This window comes from Eucyclogobius newberryi, unplaced genomic scaffold (genome assembly GCF_026437365.1).
Source record: "Eucyclogobius newberryi isolate DKJ021-1_F unplaced genomic scaffold, fEucNew1.0.hap1 SCAF_17, whole genome shotgun sequence".
NCBI classification, from domain to species: Eukaryota; Metazoa; Chordata; class Actinopteri; order Gobiiformes; family Gobiidae; genus Eucyclogobius; species Eucyclogobius newberryi.
Window position 1 is genome coordinate 23595879 of NW_027315801.1, and position 21147 is coordinate 23617025.

General features: G+C 37.7%; 1 protein-coding gene across 3 annotated transcripts in view; it reads right to left on the reverse strand.

Annotated features, from left to right (window-relative positions):
- Positions 1-21147, reverse strand: part of plxna1a (plexin A1a) — a 354584-nt gene that overhangs the window by 15633 nt on the left and 317804 nt on the right. For all 3 annotated transcript variants that reach the window (XM_072449536.1, XM_072449538.1, XM_072449537.1), the window contains exons 22-28: positions 14390-14487; positions 12922-13080; positions 9791-9857; positions 6813-6959; positions 5511-5670; positions 4606-4709; positions 3178-3274 (exon numbers count right to left, since the gene is read on the reverse strand). In XM_072449536.1, coding sequence (XP_072305637.1) covers positions 3178-3274; positions 4606-4709; positions 5511-5670; positions 6813-6959; positions 9791-9857; positions 12922-13080; positions 14390-14487 — 832 coding nt within the window. The remainder of the gene's footprint in view (positions 1-3177; positions 3275-4605; positions 4710-5510; positions 5671-6812; positions 6960-9790; positions 9858-12921; positions 13081-14389; positions 14488-21147) is intronic.

Genomic DNA, 21147 nt, shown 5'->3' on the forward strand with positions numbered 1-21147 from the left:
TTCTCCAATCGAACTAAAATGCATTGACCATATTTTTCAGTAAGTTGTTTAAATTATTGGTGATCTAAAATGCTGCAATTTGTAGAAAAGTATGTTCCAATTCACATACTTTAAATCTTAAGGAACTCTGGAGCCTTTACATCTTTTTTAAATATTATCATTGTAAATCAATGTAAAAGTATGAAAGGGCAATAAGATCTACAGCCTTGTGGTAATTATTTTCAGAAATGTATTTTATAACATTAACATTTTATAACATTTTATCACATTCAAATATAATAGTGTCAAATTACAATTTCAGTTTTTTCAGATATACTTATACACATGACACAATAGTAAATATCCATATAGCTTACAATTTAATATTTTAGTTGGATGGAACTTAGTTGAACTTGTAGTTTCAGTTTCAATGTTGTTTATTTTCCTCTATTTTCGTTAAATAAATTGTATTTCTTTATTATGATTTTTTAAAGATGTTTTGGCCTAGAGCCTTTATTTGACAGGACAGTTGAGTGAGAAATGGGGATTAGAGAGAAGCGAGGACATGCAGTAAATTGTCGGGATTGTATTTCTTATTTCCGTTTGGGTTAATTCCTCAAGTTTGAGTTTCTTTGATGTTTCCAAAAAGAAACAGAACTTAATTCTACACTGATCTGCCTTTTAAATGTATAGCAATGGATGAGTACCGCTTGCCATACGGGATCATTTTCATTTTGATTGCCTCCAGATCTTTGTGTATCATTTATATGTGCCTCATAATTCATTGCGAGTGTCAGCGTTGATTAGAAGCTCCGGGAGCTGCATGTTCTGTTTACAGAGAGAAGAGGCTGGAGTGGAGGCGCACAGCGGGGAGGGCGCTCGGTGACAAGTCGCTTTTAGGTCAGAGCAACAGAGCCGACGGGCGATGGGAGAAGAAAGAGAGGAGGAGGTGAGGAGAAGTCTCTCTGAGAGCCAGAGGAGATGACAGGGGACGGGGGTGGGGCTAAATGGACACTAAAAGGTCAGCTCCAGCAGAGTGGCAGGGGGTGAAATGGAGAGTAATGGGTTAGAAAAGTGAATAAAGTCGTGTGGACATTGAGTGGTAAGGGTCAGAATTGCACGGCTTGGTATAGGTAACCTCCTAAAAGGCTCGTTTTACAGACAGTCGTGTATTTTCTCATTCCAACCCATTTTATCAACATTCTCTTTAATACTAAATACTGTTGAGTTTTACACAGTATTGTCTCAGATGGTATATTTTTGTTATAAAATGATCTCAAATGTCCACGTATTGAGGTTTAACACATGAAAGCAGAAATATAAAGGGATTTAAAATTAATAATAATAATTTCAACATCGCTCACCTACCTATAAACAACTTATCATTGTGATATATGTATGTAGTCCACATTTAGTGTTATGACGCGCTTAGACACAGTAAATACGTACTAATTATTTCTATTTCTGTGGATGTCGATGGCAGCGGAGGTCAGCATTTTCTGTTTCTGACATAAATGTATCATATCAATGTTCTTATGCCTGGACAGACGCATGTGAGGATGATGTCACGTGCAGTTTGTACCAAGGATATTTAAATCTATAATGCACAATCTAATCAAATAGTTAGATCACAAAATAATCGGCTTTAATTAAACTGAATAAGACGTTTTAAGAATAGTATCAGCATTATTCCCACACCAACACAGTAATCTCTGCTAAACTGCAACTAAAGCAAAGGATTGGCTTAGACTTCATACGATTTACAGTATTTTAGGGTAAAAAATACAGATGTGACAATAGCGTTAGCATCATTTCAAGATGATAAATAATAATAAAAGGGTGAGAGATATTTCATCACACAATCTTGAGTTTGTAGTTTTATCTTTGCTTTTAGCACTGGGCGTCACACTTTCATTCTAAGCCAACAGTGGAATATCTTGGGCTTTCAAAGAGCTCGGACCTTAATATTCAAATTCTGCACAAATGGAAGTGGCTGAGTCCCTAAAAACCTGTCACGCTGCGAAATTCAAAATGAAACTAAATTATTCATTCTCCAGGACTGCAGTGTTAAGTGTGAATGTCCCCGGCTAATCACCCCGCGCTTTCGTGAATGGATGGAGAAAAGCACATTTTGGCACTTGAATTCCAGTCCATCCATTCCTTTAACAGGCTATAGACTCATTTATCTTCTAAAGAGTTCCATTTCCCAGTGAAGAATAGGGTTTTCGACTGGGGCCTGTGTCTATCACCAGCTGCCAGGTGTCCATCCAATCTGTGCTCCATCCCTCCTTCCCGTTCCCTCCCTCTCTCTCTGGAGGTGTCTCCTTTAATGCCTGTCATTTAGCAGCGCTCTTGGAAATAGCCCTGGAACAGCCTTGGCCCGGACTGATAGCGCTGGATAAAAAGGGATTGCCATTGAGAGAGAAAGGTGCAGAAGAATGGGCTCTGATGATGGCCTCCATAAATAAAGAGGCAGAGAAAACACTCGGAGGGGAGGGGTGGGAGGATGGGTCCGGACCGCGGAACGTTTCAGTTTAGAATCGTCAGTTTAGAGTCTGCAACGGGTTCATCATTTATTTATCATTTCTATTGGCGTTATGGGTTTATTTATTCATTTGATACATGCACTGCCATTAATAAGAGGGTAGTTCAAATCACAAAGTACAATGTCTACCTCATTTGTGTTATAACTTACAATAGGGTGATCATTTTACATTTTGTTCAGACACTAGAGTTGTGAGCTGCATGACTGGACAATGGAATGTGAAAATCTAGAACTCACTTGGCCAGATATGTCAAAATAAAGATTTAAATGACCAAAGTGTAAAGGATGTATTCATATTTCACTTGATTAGATTTCACGTACAAATGTATCATACACCTTTCTTCAGAGACAATAATCTGATGCTCGTAACGTGTTAGTATTCATACTCAAAGGAGGAGTCGTGTAATAAGAAGGCGTGGCCATAGTATCTGGGACTGCTATTCATTTCCACCATTACTTGTTTAGTACTTAATTGAATTCTGACAACTGGACACATGTTTTAACAGTGTAATGCTGCAATGAAACGTACCCAGGGGACAATAAAGTTATTATTTTTTCCTGGGCGACAGTGGGACACATACTTCCACCTACACAGTACTGCGGCTGCTACTTCTACTTCCTACCGAAAGGCTACGATCAAATATTGAGTGTACCGTATCTGCTGAGGCTCTTGGTGAAGGTGGAGGAGTTGGAGATGTTGTAGGCGGAGTTCTGCTTCGGCACCAGAGCGATGACTGAACCATCCGTCACCTGAACATGCAAAGTACACAAAATGTCATTATTTTACACACAACGTTCCACTTGTATTTCATGTGCATATGTATATTTATGTGTGGCAAAGAAAAAACAGATAAATAGAATGTTCAGAAATCTCGTGTCAGTTAAATAATCCATTTTTAGAGTAGTTGTTGTACTTTTACTCTTTCTCTTGAACATTTTCTCTCTCTCGTGTTTGTTTTTTCCCCATTTTTGCATAATTTCCCTTGTCAAAACCTGTGCACTTCCGAACAATCAGAAAGAAATCAGATTACTCACAGCACTGAGGCTATTTACATGACGTTTCAATAATCTGATAACTCCAGAAATCAGATAATGCTCAGATTAAACATAGCCACTTTTAACAAATAACATGGCATTTGCTCTTTGTATTTTATGTCAGGAAAGCGTATAACTTTATAAAAACTAAAACTACTAATAGATCTGATTGAAATAGCACTTTTTGGACACAGAAGTACAGCTGCCTACAACTTGAATTTTTAGTTTTATGTTTACGCTATTGATACATTCCCTGATACTTGGAACAGGACGTATTGAAATGACTTGAAATAGCTTTTCAATGTCTGACTACTACTACTACTACTACTACTACTACTACTACTGCTACATTCCCTGATACTTAGAACAGGACGTATTGAAATGACTTTAAATATCTTTTCAAAGTCTGACTACTACTACTACTACTACTACTACTACTACTACTACTACTACTACTCCTACATTCCCTGATACTTGAAACAGGACATATTGAAATGACTTTAAATATCTTTTCAATGTCTGACTACTACCACTACCACTGCCACTACCACTACCACTACCACTGCCACTACCACTACCACTACCACTACCACTACCACTACTACTACTACTACTACTACCACTACCACTACCACTACCACTACCACTACCACTACCACTACCACTACCACTACCACTACTACTACTACTACTACTACTACTACTCCTACATTCCCTGATACTTGAAACAGGACATATTGAAATGACTGAATACTACCACTACCACTACCACTACTACTACTACTACTACTACTACTACTACTACTACTACTACTACTACTACTACTACTACTACTACTACTACTACTACTACTACTACTACCACTACCACTACCACTACCACTACCACTACCACTACCACTACCACTACCACTACCACTACCACTACCACTACTACTACTATTACTACTACTACTACGACGACGACGACGACGACGACTACTACTACTACTACTACTACTACTACTACTACTACTACTACTGCGCTCTCTTGTGTGATGCCGTACCTGATAGTGGGCCAGCGTGTTGAGCCTCTTCCAGTCGTTGTCGATCTTCGTGGTGACGTCCTCGTCCTGGAGAATGATCCGAGCCATTCTCCCCTGACGCCATTCTGCAGTAACACACGAAAAAAAAAGGTCACGCATTAAATGTACTAATGTATGTAGCGTGGCCTCAAGGTCAGGTGAGACATTGCTGCTCTGTTCTTGTAAATTAAGTGTGAAATATGGAAATTCATGTTGGCAGTCGGTGCATGTATTAAAATGCAATAATCGCTTAGAGTTTGTTAAGAAAAATATGTAATAAGTATTGTTTTTGGCTATTGTTTTGGCTAATATTAGAGTTTCAACGTTCTATGATGTTAAGCCCATAACATTTATGATTATGATGTTGCTTCATGGGGTTCAATCCAAATTTCTATTGTTCTTTTTTAATTCTCTACAGCCACAATAGATCAAAACAACCCAAAACTACTCAAGTAAACAAGTCCATGACAAGTTTCAGAGTAAATGTATCTAATAAGGAACAACTAATTAATCTTGCTGCACTACCATTGGGACAGTATACATTCTTGCTCCTCATACCAGTCCAGTAGCTTTAGATTGAAAATGACATCTGGATGGCAGCTTCAAAAGAGGAACACATTTTCCCTAGATTCACACAATTCAAATCATTGATCCTTACAATGATTTATGTTATATGGACTTAATAACACTCAAAATTCAAATAAAATGTGGGTGCAAGGAGACATAACCATGCAGTAGAACAAAGTGACGAAATATGGGTCGTTTTTGTACTAATAAATCAACTAGCAGTGTTTGTGCGTCCTTAAAAGCGTACTATTGTAGCGTACTATTGTACTTGTTTCCTGGGTGATGTTTCAGATGTAAATGAGAGGTGAATGAAGCGTTACCCAGGTCCATGTCTGAAGCCTTGGGCCGCTGGGAGTAGGGGCTGCCCTTGTACACGGCGTCCAGCAGCTTCTCTTTGACCTGAGTGATGGTGTCGCAGTTCAGCGCCTTCACCGTCACCTCCGATGAGTTCTCGTTCTCCGGGTTTACACAGTGCAGCGTCTACAAAGCACAAACGAGGTTTAAGGAGCAGAAGGCGGACTACGAGAAAGCATTTCCGAAGAGTGTTTAGATATGAGAGAATAATATTTGTACTTTTCTACCAACAAACTATATTCATTTCTGTGACTCCAAACCAATATTGTAGCTGTAGACGCCGATGTTCAAGTGTGCAGAGTTTTCAGTGAAATTCGTTCAAATGTTCAAATGAGTGGAGCTCTGATTTCATGTCATTTCAATAAAGATTCAATGTAGATTTATTGCTTGATTAACTGCATAAACCGCACGAGCACACAAAACCAATCTACAGCCTTAATTGAAAAGTTTAAACATTTTGCTCCCTGATTCTGACGTTCTGATGTGAGTGCAATGTTTTGTACCTTAAAATATAAAAATGTGAATTCAAAATAAATAAAACTAATTTAAATAATTTGTATTAAAAAAAAATCCCTGAAATACACTTTTTTTTTATATTATTATTATTTCAATAATACAAACAAATACATTATTAATTTCATTTAATTTTCGTGATTTTTTTTTGGGAATTTTATTTTTTTTAATTACAAACAAACATAAAAAAAATGAAAGAAAATAAGACAAGACCAGAGAGAAGAAATTATGTAAGAATTAAAAATAAAAAACATTTGGAAAATGTATCTATTTTCAAGTTGATTCAAATTTAGATTTTTGATGTCAGTTATGATGTCAGTCCAGCCCCAAAACGTAATTAATATATTCCAACGGTTATATAATTCAAGATAAAGTGCCTCATAATTCACAACCTCGCTAATGTATTTATCGTTTTATTTCATCCGCCGTCACTGAACAGAACATTCCTCGACAGCCTTTTTACACCGAGTTCTTTTGCAGATGTTGTTATTGTTTGTGCTGCTAATCGCGCCGCATTTACGACCGGGTGAAAACCAGAGCTGTGCCGACAAGTGCTTGTCTGAGCCTCATCCAGGTCCGAGTGCTTTGTTTGGACGCGAGGACGCCGGCCAGAAACAACAGCCACTCCAAACATAATCAGGAGACAGGCCAGGTTTGTACCGTGGACGTGGCCCCGCGGTGGAGCAGCACGACACTGTGGGCGCGCCGAGGCTTTTCTGCTGCCATTTTGACACATGATGGATTATTGAACTGACCAGTGTTTTGTAGTCGATCTGCTGTCGGATGAGCTTGTCCTCGCTCAGGGAGTAGCGCGCCTCTCCGGTGATGGCGTCTATGGGACCCTTCTCCATTTGCTGCTTGATGGCACAGTAGAGCATGAACAGGGGCTCTCCGGCGCATTCCTGCACAGAAAAGCACAGAAAGATGTTCATAATTTGACGTTATGTTCAGTTTATAAGCAGTGTCCATATCTGAAAGAATAAATCACCCACACACGGGTCAGTGACATGACATTGACACTTGTGCGTCCATGGACCACAAGTTGTCTAGTACTGTATTTTCCGGGCTATAAGTCGCACCTTTTTTCATAGTTTTGGCCAGGGTGGGACTTATACTTATATTTATACTTATATACTTAGACTCCAGAGCGACTTATATGTGATATTATTTGTTATTTTCACACTTGCAAACTTATTTCATACTCCAGTAAAACTTATAAATGTTTTTTTCTTCTCTATTATGCATATTTTGGCTGGTGCGACTTATACTCTGGAAAATACGGTGCAAATGTATTTATTTTATGTGATTTTAGTTGTGCCAAAACGTGTGTGGAAGAAGAAAGCCAAAAAATAGAATTCAACAAGTTTAAACCAAGATCACAGATAAATAAGATATATTATTTGAAAGTTGTATAGTTGAGAAAATATTGCAAGTTTTTAACCATATAATGTGGTCCTTTTATATAATTCTATGTGTAACAACACCTCTGTCAGTACCATATAAGTGTATAGGAGCTATTTTAATGGCTGATCTTTATGTCTCTATGGGAGAAAAAATGGCCTTTGAAGTTAAAACGTCTAAATCTTTGGATCCAAGTGGATTAAATGAAATAATAAAACATCTTTAGAAGCAGATTGGACAATGTTGTTGTTTCCAGGTGAAAGCTTTTATGCAGAGAACTGTTCTTTTAAGTATTCTGTTTGAGATTCCTGCTGAACTGGTGATCAAGGTCCTCCGTCCAGTTCACTTTATTGCACATTTTACAAACAGAACTGAAGGTAGGCCCATGTTCAAATGATTATAAATAATAAATACATGTTTTGTTTTGATTAAAATTACACTACATTCAAATTACTTTCCCAGAGTAGCCAAAAAAAAAATTCGAATTCATTATTTCTATGCAGCCTTTTCTTTTTCTTTCTTTTTCTTTGGCACTTTTCTTTTCTGTGCGCGTCTGTCTGAGTCCGCTCCTCCATAAATCCACTCAGCACGCTCTCTCATTGACATTTGCCGCCCCCGTGACCAGACACAGATGTTATAAATATGTTTTCTGCTCCGCTTCTGTCAAAGACACTTGCCATTCAATAGGCCCATTAGTCCGTGGTCCGGCTAAAGGAAAACTGGTATGGACTGAAGCAGGGACGGCGCGGAGGGGGACGAGCGCAGGTTTAATGATGAAGCGTATGGGCCGAGAGGAGAGAGACCACTCATTTATCAGTCTCACCTTCATGCACCGCTCGCTCTCTGCACACACTCTGACTCCTCTGTCCTCTGTGGAAACAGCTGTAGCTGCCTTAACCCCTGTGCTCATTGTTCAGTATGATTTAAACATGGATGAGGACATTTGTCAAACTATACCAGCCTGGTTTTCAAGTGACTTCATGACATAGGTCTATCACTATTTATGGCTTTCGGCTTCCTGTTATATGCAAGGTTTCAAAGACTTTATTTTCCCCATTTCAAAGATAATAACTTTAAACATTTTAGATGTGAAGGCAACAGTTTGTAATCATTCTGAAACTCATGGATGGGGCTGGAAAACATGTTTTAAAATGAACAATTCACTCAATTTTTCCAATCCCATTTTGTGTTTTCTTATTCAAAACAAATAACATGACGGTGTTTTAATCTGTGCCGCTTACTCCCCAAAAGTGAAATGTATTCCTTCATTTTCTGAACTCTCCATGTTTTGATAAAAAACGAGCTTATCATTGACAATTTGAAATGTTTGGATCTTGATTTGAGTCAAATTTTGATGAACGTCGAAGCCCTGCGGTTGGCTCTGTTGATTTACAATCTTGTGCTTGTACTCTCCTAAGAGTCTGATGGATTCTACAGATGGATTTGCTGATATCTAATTCTAATGCAGGTTAATGAAAATTTAAACTCCAAAATTTTTTTTGAAATTTGAATTTTCACACCGATTTTCAGTCTAATCCAGCTTCCTCAAATAAGCCACTAAATAAGAAATAAAAAAATCCCCTCTGTAATTGTTTTTTGAATCTAATATGTCATGACATGTCATACATAAATGTAAACCTGGCTTTATCTATTTTAATGTCGCAAATGTATGCAATTGTGGCAATTTTTTACTCATAAATGCCTTATTTTTATATGAAAACAGTACATGGTAAAAAATATGTATCTTATATTTGTGTGAGTGAAATTCTTGTTGTATATAAATTGAAATTGTTATATAATTGCATAAAAACTTTGATAACGGCACATTATCATCCGTTTATCACCAGAAACACACGTCTAACTACATATAAGATAAGACTTTATTTGTTTTCTACAAGTCATGACTTAAATAAATAAGACCCATAGCCTATTCCTCCCTTCCCAGCCCAGTGCGCGTGAGGACATCTCTGGCACCGCTGCCCCCTGCTGGGACATATGACCTTAAGGCACAGCCAGAGCCGGACTGTCAGCCTCATAATGACAACAGCAGCTCTGCACTTCAAAAAGAGATCAGAGCGACAGGCCGCGTGGGCTTAGACGACTAAATAAAGCTCCAATAAAAGGACGAAGACACAAGACACGTGCGTCTGGAGCAGAGGAGCATATGAGGCTAGTCTTTTAATAACCACAGATATGAATAAAACCCAAGGTAGGAAAGGAAGATAAGGACATTATATCTAATAGGAACGCATTTACTGAGACGATTACTCAGCTGTAATACAATCTAAGTCCAGCCTGTGCGTTAGAGAAGACTAAACGGAGTAGAAAATACCTTGAGGAACTTGTATAAGAGGAAGGTGAACCAGTTTGTCAACATCTTCTCTGCCACCGACTCCGTTCTGAAAGAAATAAAGATGATTCAATGTATTTAATTTCATGTATTATTTGGTGGGGAAAATATACATGCATTTCTGTCAGTAAAATTAAAAAGATGCATAAAAGCATATAAATAGAATGTACAATATGGCAATCACCCAACAACAGAATGTCTGCTTATATCAACAATGTATTATTTTAATCCTTCCAAGTATATTGCAAAGATGTCTTCCTCGTATCGTGTCTTGACTTGGTGTAACATCAATACTTAAGATATTCCACGAAACATATTTTTTCTCGTCTTAAACTGTAACTCCCTTTCTCTGAACGTGGACTGAATGTAACAATAATCACATTGACTAGCTTTAAACATCATCTGTTCCTTTATAAATGCCACAAGATTATTTATTTTTTTGAATGCACAAATGATTGTTGAGTATGTTCCTAAAAACTGGCTGATTATGAATCATTCTGACGTTAAGGTAATGCACTTTTGTAATCCTCTAGACCTCCAAATATAAATATATAAATAAGTATTTTTATTTATTTTTTGGAGATACATCTGAACAGCTTTGTTTAACATACTGAATCTAATGTCAAGCTTCCACAAATCTAGCCATCCAACATTGTACAAAGACATTTGTTCTCAGTCACCAGACGTGGGACCAAGTCTTTGTTTTGTAAGTAAGTCTCAACTCTTTGGCCCCAAGTCCAAGTCAAGTCCCAAGTCAGTGACCCACAGGTCCAAGTTAATAAATGAATATGTCTTTACACAGACATGAGCTGAGAGAAAATGGTTTATTCCTCAAACAAAGCATGAATCACAGAAAAATGACACAGGAAATGTGTCAATCTTGTGTTTTTGATTAAAACACTTAAATATTCTACACCAAGATGTCCTCATACAATTCATCTAAAGAATACCGAAATAATTATTAGCTGCAGCCCGAGTTGAGTCCAAGTCCTCTGCTTTAAATTTCAAGTCCTTTCACATCCTTATATTAAATGACCAAATAGCTCAATTTGTCTTGTAAACAGTGTACCATCAAGTTCAAGCCGAGCCCCTTGTCTTCGTCCATTTAGTCCAGGCACGTCCAAACTACGGCCCGGGGGCCAAATGCGGCCCGCAGACCAATTTTTGTTGGCCCTCTGGCTTGGTTGGTTGGTCCAAACAACAAAAAGTAGTACTTTTACTGTAAAATTGGAAGAATTCAAGCATTTTTATGTGATAACAACCTATTATTAATGTCCCGAGTATTATTAAAGGTGTGGATGCTCATCGAACAGTGCCAAATGCAACATTTTTAAGTATTCACTTTCAAATTCAACGTTGTCTGGTTGTTTGTGGCCCTCTGCTCCATATAAGTTTCAAAATGTGGCCCTCTGTGAAAAAAGTTTGGACACCCCTGATTTAGTCCATCCATAGTCAAGTTTAAAGTAATTAAAGTAGTCACTCAAGTCTGACTCGAGTCAATAGCAATCATCAAAGTTATCGTCTTGTAAGTGATGCATTTGATGACAGGTACATGCCACATAAACACATTCATCCACCTCTTCTTCTCCCAGAATGTGTGAGTTTATTTTACTGAGAGCTAGACCCCATCGCCGTCCATAATAAACACAATGACATCCAGGGCAAAGTGTATAAATCTGTCTAATTGTTTGCAATGTGGCGATTTGTTCATCCGCACAGCCTTAAAGCAGCATGACTAAGATGACGCAAGGTGCTAATTGTGTGCCTAGCAATTAGGAAAGTGCAAAGAGGTCAATTCAATACATGCAATTAAGCAGCGCCGAGCTCTTCATAACTTCACTAATTGTCGGCCGCCATCCCTCCAGGTATTTATATACAGTATCCAGGAAGTATACTAAATATGTCCTCATGTGGTCTAGTACTTATGGCAAAGTTTGTGACATCATTCTGGAAGTGTCAAAAGAAGTCGGTCCCTGTCGTCTGAATAATGCCACAGTCTGGATTATGGACAAATCCATTCTCCCAGAGTCTCAGGGTTTATGTCTGCAGGGCTGCCAGCTCGTGTGAGGAGGCACTGGGCTTCGCAGGAAATGTCACTCGGAAACAACAGAATACCAAACACAAGATATGCTTTCAGTGGAAAACACAAAGCGAGTTCATTTCGCTTCTGAGAAAAGTCTTGACGAATAGATCATTTGCATTCATCATACAGTCTCTGCTAAATCTCTTTATTGCCTTTATTGTTAGCATTTAAAACATTTATATATAATTGTGTTGCAAAAATCCAATTGTGGAAGTGCGGGAAACAAGTTCAATCTCATCAAAGTTCAACCTAATTTTATTGATTTATTTATTGCGTGTTTGTGCCAAGGGAAATACCACGGGATCATTTACATACCAAAGGCAGAGTGAGGAGAAGAAAAACTAATATTTTTTAAATTACAGTAGCTGCACTCATAGCTGTAAAAAGAAAAGAAAAATTCACACCAACATGACTACCTTAATATATCATTTTACACATTGTAGTTCCAATTAATTACATCCTCAGTAAATGTTGTACAAATAGATCATGACAAAACCCACTTGTTTTGAACCTGTATGTTTCACTTTTCCCACATTTTGTTCTGTTACAGCCTTATTCCAAAATGTATTAAATTCCTTAATTGCCTCAAAATTCTACAAACAATACCCATAATGACAACGTGACAGAAGGTTGTTTGAATACTTTGCATATTTATATATAAAGCACTGTATATCATTATTCTGTTTGAATCCAATCTTGACACTTAAATTGCACTTTTGGCAATAAAGTTCTAAAAAAAAAAAAAAAAAGGTAGGTAGGTAGTAGTAACGTAATTTGTTGTTTTTTTAATAGAAAATATTTTTAATATTTTGCTTTTAAGATTAATACTGTTCCAACGTGAACTTATTCAGTCGCTTTGCAGAAAAACTTTAAAAAAAAAAAAGTGTAAAATATTCATCGGCTTGGCCCTCAGTTAAAACTATTAATATGTTTTAAAGTTCCCCTGCTGGAAAAACAAAACAACCGACTTTAACTAACCTATAAAAATAATAACAGTTTAAAGTCATGTAAATGGAGTGTTTGCGCTGACCTCCTGAGCAGTAGTTTGGGGTGGTTCTTGCTCTCCAGGTTGCGGTCGATCAGGTCGGACAGGAGCTGCTTCAGGACCCCCGTGGCGTACTCCATCTCCCCCTGCAGCGCCGTCATGATCAGCGAGGCCACGTTCCCCCTGTCCCGCATGGAGAACGACCTGCACCCATAACACAATACATACACTTTATTAACACTCGACATCAATATTTAATCTGCTCTATGTATCAGCCGCATCATAACACATCTATTTTTAATCTCAATAGATGCGATCATTTCAGAATATGTGTGGAGAACACGTGGCGGGCCATTCAGGAAAGTGCTTCACGGGGGTTTAATGGTACGAATTGCACATTAAGTTTAATTTCAGAACAATTTAGACAATATATTGAGGTATAAAGTGTATTATTTGTGATATATTATTGATAAAGTCATACAGTATTCATATAAGTGGTGTTGTTGTAGGACCTTGATCTTCCACCACTGTGTGTCCAATTACATGTCAAATTTTAGATTTAGATAAATACAGTCATTAAATGTAAAAGTGTGTGAGTTCTGATACACCAATACATCGTGAAGGACTTCTTGGCAATACACGCATCGATACACATTGTGATACTTTCAAACATCATCAATTCACCATCAATTCAACCTGCTGATTATGTATCAAGGCTCAATCTGTAGGGTGAATTATTCAGGCCAATTATATTTTGATGTTGAGGACATTGTGAACATAAAATCCGAATGTATATTGTTATTCTACGTGATCACAATTTTAGTACACTTTTATCAAACTCCAATTATGGGGTTACATAGTATCATAGAAGCATTATAATTACCCAGCATACAGCAGTGGTTCTCAAACTTTTGACAATGTTTAGCCCTCCGAGTACCACCGGAGCTAAACCAGCTATAAACAAGTCTATTCTAGGTCTAAACAAAGGTCTAAACTAAGGTCTAAACAAAGATAAACCCTAAACAGGACAACACTTTGGAATTGACTTTATCTTCAGCAACTATTTGAACTGCAGAAGAATCCGTGTACCACTTGAAGGAGCTTGCGTACCACAGTTTGAGAACCATTGGAACACTGTACGGTATAAAACATGACAGGAATTTCACTTATGGATATAATAACTCTTAAAGTGTTTCGCTGTTCAAAGATGCCTATCGCTCAGTTGGCAGGGTCCAATGCAAAAACGGTTCAATTCTGTCAACTGGACACTTTTTCACTCTAAAAACGTGATCCTGTCGACAGAATCCATCTTGCCTTAGCTGTTAAACTAATGTTCAATCAGCAAAGTGTAACGTCAGCATGGTTTAGCTCGCCATTGAAGTGACGGATGTAACTTGTATGATGGGCATTTCTCCATTCGGAACTATTGTATTTTATGTAATATCCCAATACTAGCAGACTTTGTCAAACTAACAGAAAACAGCATCTTTATGTATATGTTTGCGTCACAGACCTTTGTGCCTCCAGGGTGCGGATGAAGGTCAACAGGAAGTGCTTCTTGGTGAGCAGCTGGCCAAAAAGCGTCAGCGCCTTCTCCACATTCGCTGGCACCTGGACAACACATATGACAATACAAAGGAATCAGACACATCGAGTTATGTTTTTGAAAACTGACAACACAGTGGCAACATTTTCAACATGTTCATACTTGTGCATTTTAGTCTAAATTGTGTGAGGGATGATTGACAAAGTTTGGTCAGATATTGCATTGTTTTTGTCTAGTAACGTGCAGCGCTTTTTTTGAATTGCTCTTTCCTTTGTGTTCCTAATTCGGATGAAATTAATGACAATCTTTTGATGCTTTTGATGGATGGTTTGATGGTCTGTTACGCACTGGTTTCAGAATGATCAAAACATAGGATCACTCCCATAGCAATTACCGTAATTTCCGGACTATAAGTGGCACCGGAGTATAAGTCGCACCAGCCAAAAAATGCATAATAAAGAAGAAAAAAACATATTTAAGTCACACTGGAGTATGAAATGCAGTTGCAAGTGTGAAAATAACAAATAATATCATATATAAGTCGCTCAGGAGTATAAGTATATAAGTATAAGTCGCACCCCGGCCAAAACTATGAAAAAAGGCGCGACTTATAGTGCGTAAAAGACGGTAAAAACAATATCTGATACCTTTTGAATGGTAAAAAAATGCTCAAAATGTTGCAAACAAACACAAAGCTGAAACCCATGAATCGTCTTCTAATGAATTCTCTCTAATCCAAAGCCGCCTTCTGTTTATTAGAATGCAAATTTCAATCAATGCTCCAAATCAGCACGTAAAAACCACGCGATCTATAGATTTAAATCACCGTTCCAGGTTCTTAAAACGCTTCTGGCATCACGCCGAGTTCAAGATGGAATTGGCCCCACTCTCTTGACTCTCTGATTGGACACAACTGGATGTCGTTTCGCCACATGATTTCTCCAGCGCGTCCCTCCACCATCACAACCCTTCGCTCGTAAATCAGGAGTTAATAATCACGGTTGTTCACATTTGCCGTGGAGAGGATCCTGAACTATATTTTATCTTCTCCTCCAAACGTCGACGGCCGCGTTCCGTCTTGGTGGAAATCTTCAGTGAGTCTGTTAATTCTGCCTCTGTCGCTGGGACGTTTTGCGCGCCCGTTGCGGTTTGTGAAAGAGTGTAATCCCCCTGTGAGAACCGGGAGGGACGGGGACAGGCAGAAAAAGCACTGGGCCGCAGAGGAGTGAGCGACCGGGCTTGTCTCAAAGGTGGCACCTGTCGCTACACGTCAACGACACACCGACGCTCGGGAGATGGAGGGGTGTCGGCGGCTGCTGTCGGACGTGCTAAAGATTTGTCGATATATATAGTCCGTGTAGAGCCTGCTTTATTTATGGTGCTCTGGGAGTTGTAAATGTATTATCGGAATTCGATCGTGTTTTAGGGGTTGTCAAAAAAACTACAACCAAGACACTAATTTGCGATTTCATCTTTATTGACAAGTTTGAGATTGGTCTTGATGAAGAATGGAAAACGTATGTGTAAATCTCAATTGGAGGAGCACACAATCACATGTTTGGAAAGAATTCTCTTTTTCTATTTATTGCTCTTTATGTCTGTTTGTTTGTTTGTTTTTATTTTGAAATATATAAAATACCAAAGAAGGAACATTTTAAAAAGGAAATAGTAGAAGACCACATGACATTATAAAAGATGCTACTCTTAGTTTTTTGTTGAAAATTGTATTCTATTATTGAAAAAAGTTTGAAATAAGACTACAATATCACTGGACACTTTTAGATATAATGTCATCATAATCACCATTAATCAAAAAGTGGGAGGGACTAAAACAATATATCACGGGCCATGACAAAACAATCCTGAGCTTTATATTCCAAAATAGTCCTTTGTTTTTTTTAAACAATAACTTTTTTTTCCACAATCCTGCCCTTGCGCCACATTTGTCACTATTTCCTTGACAGCCATAACTGTTGCTACTCGTTTGTGTGTTTTGGTCCAATCAGAACCTATTTTGTATCAAGTTTTGTGTGACATAACAAACAAACAAACAAACAAACAAACGCTGTCAAATTGTGCCCTGCTTAAGTCACAGCATTGGATCCACATTTAGTTCTGTTTGTTGGTCTGTCAGGATTTTTGTTTTAATGACAAAAGAGCTACATTTTATTTTCAAAAGTGTGTTATTGTCTGGCATTTAGAAATTACCTTTGCCATACAGTGACTCGAGCTTTTATCTTGGAACGATGCGGCTTCATTTCCACCTCTGAAGCCGTGTGTTCCTATTGTACAACACGTCCTCCACCTCCTCTCTGTGTGCCATAATAAAGTGTCTGGGCCTCTCTGGAAAGTGCTAAATGAGATTCGGAGGCCTCCAGGGTGGATTCTGTCTGGGATCCGACTCAGGACGCTGCTTTTGAGAGATGAAAATGAAAAGTGGAAACGGGAGAAGCAACGTGAAGAGAACCCACTGTCTTCTTCTACTACTACTACTATAAATGTATACACCATATCAAATTAAAAGCCGTTACTTTTTTGGTGAAGGGAATGTGATGGGACTAAACTTGACGATCTCCATGGCGATATTCAGCTCAAAGAGAGAATGGTATTTTTTGACAATAAAAACAAATGAATGAACAAATAAACGGTTTAAAGGGGATGTACCTAGTTAATTTCAAACTCTTTACAGCAGTCAATTTGTATCACTCACTTACCTAAATATTCACTGCAATGAGTTTATAGCACTTTTTTCTGGGCCCAAAGCTAACAAACATTAGCATGCTAAAGGCACACTTCTCCTGCTTCTTCTCTGAGATTAAAACGCTCTATAAATGGATGCAGAAAAGGCGCTTTGGTCTCCTTTTCACCAGAATAGATGGTTTTACAACAATATATGTGTACTATGCCAATTTTTTGTTTAATTGGTAAATGAACTAGTTCTTTTTTTTCACATTTCAAAACTGGGAAAATCAGGTACAGCCCCTTTAATGCCACATTCCAGGCCAATAACATATCCATAAGGCGACTAGGTGACGGAACCTTTAAGTGTTACAAAACATGAGTGAAATCAGTGTATTCACATTGTCTAAAAGATTACCCATCCTCTATGTGTGTATGTGTGACTAGCTTAAAATAATTAACCTTTCTGAAAGATTAGGCTGTACTAAAATGTTTTCATGTAGACATTTTGTTTATAATTTCTTTGCTTTACCTTGATAAAGCTCTCTGTAAGTTGTGAAAAGTCCTTGCAAACTCATGCAAGGACTGCATTAGGTAAGTGAGCGATTATTTGGACCGTTGAAAAGAGTTTGAAATGAACTAGTTCTGTTTTTCACAATTTTCAGACCTTTTATGTACAGTATCTGACACTTTTCTGTTCATTTACTTTTTGGGGGCACTCTCAGAATTTAGTTTTTTTGTTGTTGATTATATTGTGACCTGAAAAATCCTGACATCCAATCAGTCAATACAACAATTTCCTTTGAAAGGAGCAAATAAATGTTCCTTTATTTTGCGTACAAGGCTCAGCACGGGCAGTTAATCAAAGGCTTGCTTCAATGTGCTGCTTCAAACTGCACGGTATTAGTAAAATAGTAAACGCTCTTTTGGTGTGGGCATGTGTGATTTTTCTCTAATCAGAGATGAATAAATTCAGTTACAAAGTGAGCAACAATCATTTAACTATTTCAATCCATGTTTGAAACTATAATAATGCGACTAAACGTGAATGTATTCTAACTATTCAGAATACAGTACACAAAACACATAAAAAAACACATTTAAACAAATAAATAAACACGGCATATCAATATATTTGTCATGGTAGAGTTGATTTTCCAGTTTGCTACAGATCAGTTTTGCCTAGAAGTTTGGAGAGAACTTTGTACTTCTTCATCATGTACTTAACTGAAGTAATTATTTGACTCCTGCAGTAGAGAACATCATTTATTCATGACCTGAATTAGGTATTGAGTTATTTGTATGCAAGCTGGAGATACGGCTTACTTTGATGAGATGACTTATGGCACGCAGTAAGCCTTTTAACCTAAAGCCTCTCATTTTGCCGCAATTAGTTATGAATATTATCTGACGGAAATGCGTGCTGATGTCAAAATGTTGCCTTCATGAGTCAGATTATAATAAGTACTGTTGGCTGCAGCCGGGGCATTCTGCACCCATGTTTTTTATAGAATGGGACTTTGCAGCTTAAAAAAGGTGTATCTTTTATCTTCATATACGCTTTTGTTGCTCAAAATGACCTTAGATGTGTGACATTGGATTTCTTCAATGGTCTTTCCAAAGTTAAAAGCTTAAAAGCAAATCAAAATCTAACATGTCAAGGAGGAGTTGTTCATGTGTATAAAAAAAAGTTCGGGAAAGAGTTTAGTCACTTTTTTTGAATGCCTTTGGCCTTAGCTTCATTCATGTGCTGCAGATTTTACATTTTTGTTAATACAACAAAGAAAAGACCAAAAATCCTGACCAAGAACCAAGAAAAAGCCCGACTCCTGCCAGCTTGGTGTCTGTTCGAGTTTCACTGAGACTCAACAGTTGCAAGGCACTTCCATGAGCAGGAATTCAGTTTTATTTAGGTTACAAGGAAACACACGTAGCTGCAGACAACTATTTTACAATCACGAGGTTATCGATTAGCCAAAAGTAGAATTCAGGTTATGATAGGGAAATCTAATCGTTCAGTTCTCCTGAAGAAACATAATCCTATTGTTAAACTATAAATCGCAAATCTAATCGCAATCAAACATATTTTTTCTCTTAATCCTACAGCCCTACTTCAGGTTGGCTTGTAGGTCAAATATATATGGTCCTAATAATAGTGATTGTTGGATCAGTACCAACATGGTTATTTCATAGGAACTACTTTTACCGCCAACTTTTCATTTAAATCAAGCAGGTTAGAAGCACAAGAGAATATAACGTGTCCACTCAAAATCCTCTACAGCAGAAAAGCACTAATGCATTTTATTCAGATATTGGTATTGGATACTAGCGCCCATCACTACCTAATACCACTGTTTATTGACTTAAAAAAGAACAGGATAGTATGATAACCTCAAATCTATCAATAATATGAGCTAGACTTGTATTGATCTCACAGCGCAGAAAAGCATGTGTTAAGACAGCTCTTTATTACCAATAAAGTGTGCATAATACTGTAGATAAAGGTCTTTGCTAACTCCTCTTTACGTGACCTTACCTGCTCGATGGGACTGAATATTGACTATTAACTTCTACAGCAAGCAAACTTTAAGGAAACTAAAGGCTGCTTGTTGTAGGCTATTCTGCTATCAAATTATAGTACAAGTCTTCTAATGACATTTTATAATTATTTAGCATGATCTAAACAGATAAGAGCAGTGGTTCACAACTTGTTTTGTCTTACACTCAGAGTAGACAATTATTTCTGTTATATTCTCTTGTTTTGATTATATTAATGTTCAGAAAACCTACATTTTTAAGAAAGTAAAATGTACTACGAATATTTTTTTATTATTAGTTTTAAATACAAATGCTATGTCACCAAATCAATTTCACCTTCTTTAAAGTACTCCCTTTGCATGTACAAATAACACATGACGTCTGTAGGATGAACGTAAATAGCAAATATTTGGATTGCTGATGAGGTGCTCCCTCTGCTGGTGATTGGTTGTTGGTGTATGTTTTTTTTGTTAGTATGTTTTTAAGATGTATTTTAAATGTTACATGGGACATTTTCTGTATTTCCTGCACACTGTTAACCTGCTGTCACTTTGCCTCTGCCTGGGGACAACAGAGGAACATTATGTCAATGTCTTTGGTCTGTCCAAGATAGTTATTGTCCAATGTTCCTGTCAAAAAAATAAATAAAGGAGCAGATGAGATGAGCCTGATGAGTCTGCTCAGTCTGCTGTTGTCTGGCCTATAGAAACATAGTGTAGGGCCGACGTTAGCACATGCTACAGAACAACGCTGTGATTCAGGATTTCAAAGCAAGAATCCCTTCAGTATTGGGCACCTCAGTCTCCTTCTATATATGAAGTTGTGAGTGGTATAGTGCAGTGTTTGTACGGCTTAAGACCCAGCACAGTCACTCAGAGCAATAAAGCCAGTGAAGGTGGTTTACACAGGCCATTGGATTAGAGCAGAGCCCCCGGGGAGATCCACTCAGAGAGGCAGAGGAAGTCCAAAGTGTATGACCATCATAACCTCCACAGTACAATCCCATATCCAGTTAGAGAAATGCAATCTGGAGCGTACTGCTTGAGCTCGTTTGTCTGCAGAGGTCAGCGCAGGTGCAGACTTTATTCAATATGGAACTGCTAACTGTATTAAGACACGCAGTATCGTGCTGACAGAAGGTTCTTCTCCCGGGAACTGTCACTCAGTTCAATCCAACAATCAAGGAGAATCAAGACCTTATAACCTTCTGCTATCAGTGCCTTTGCGTACCCAAAACAGCACTAATTATAGATTAAAAGTACTAATTATAATTTGCTAAAAATGCGATTCAGAACTGTCAGACACTTTGGACTTTTTGTTGTTGCAAGTTATAAATAAGTACTACCGTCATTATAATACATTTAAAAAGTCAAACGTGCAGACAAACTTTCTCATTCAATGATTTTATTTATGTTTGCAACTTTCTAAATGGCATATACTTTCTATGGCATTACTTTTGGATGGAAATTAAAAGGTCAGGATTTTTAAAACATTGTCCAGATGACGAC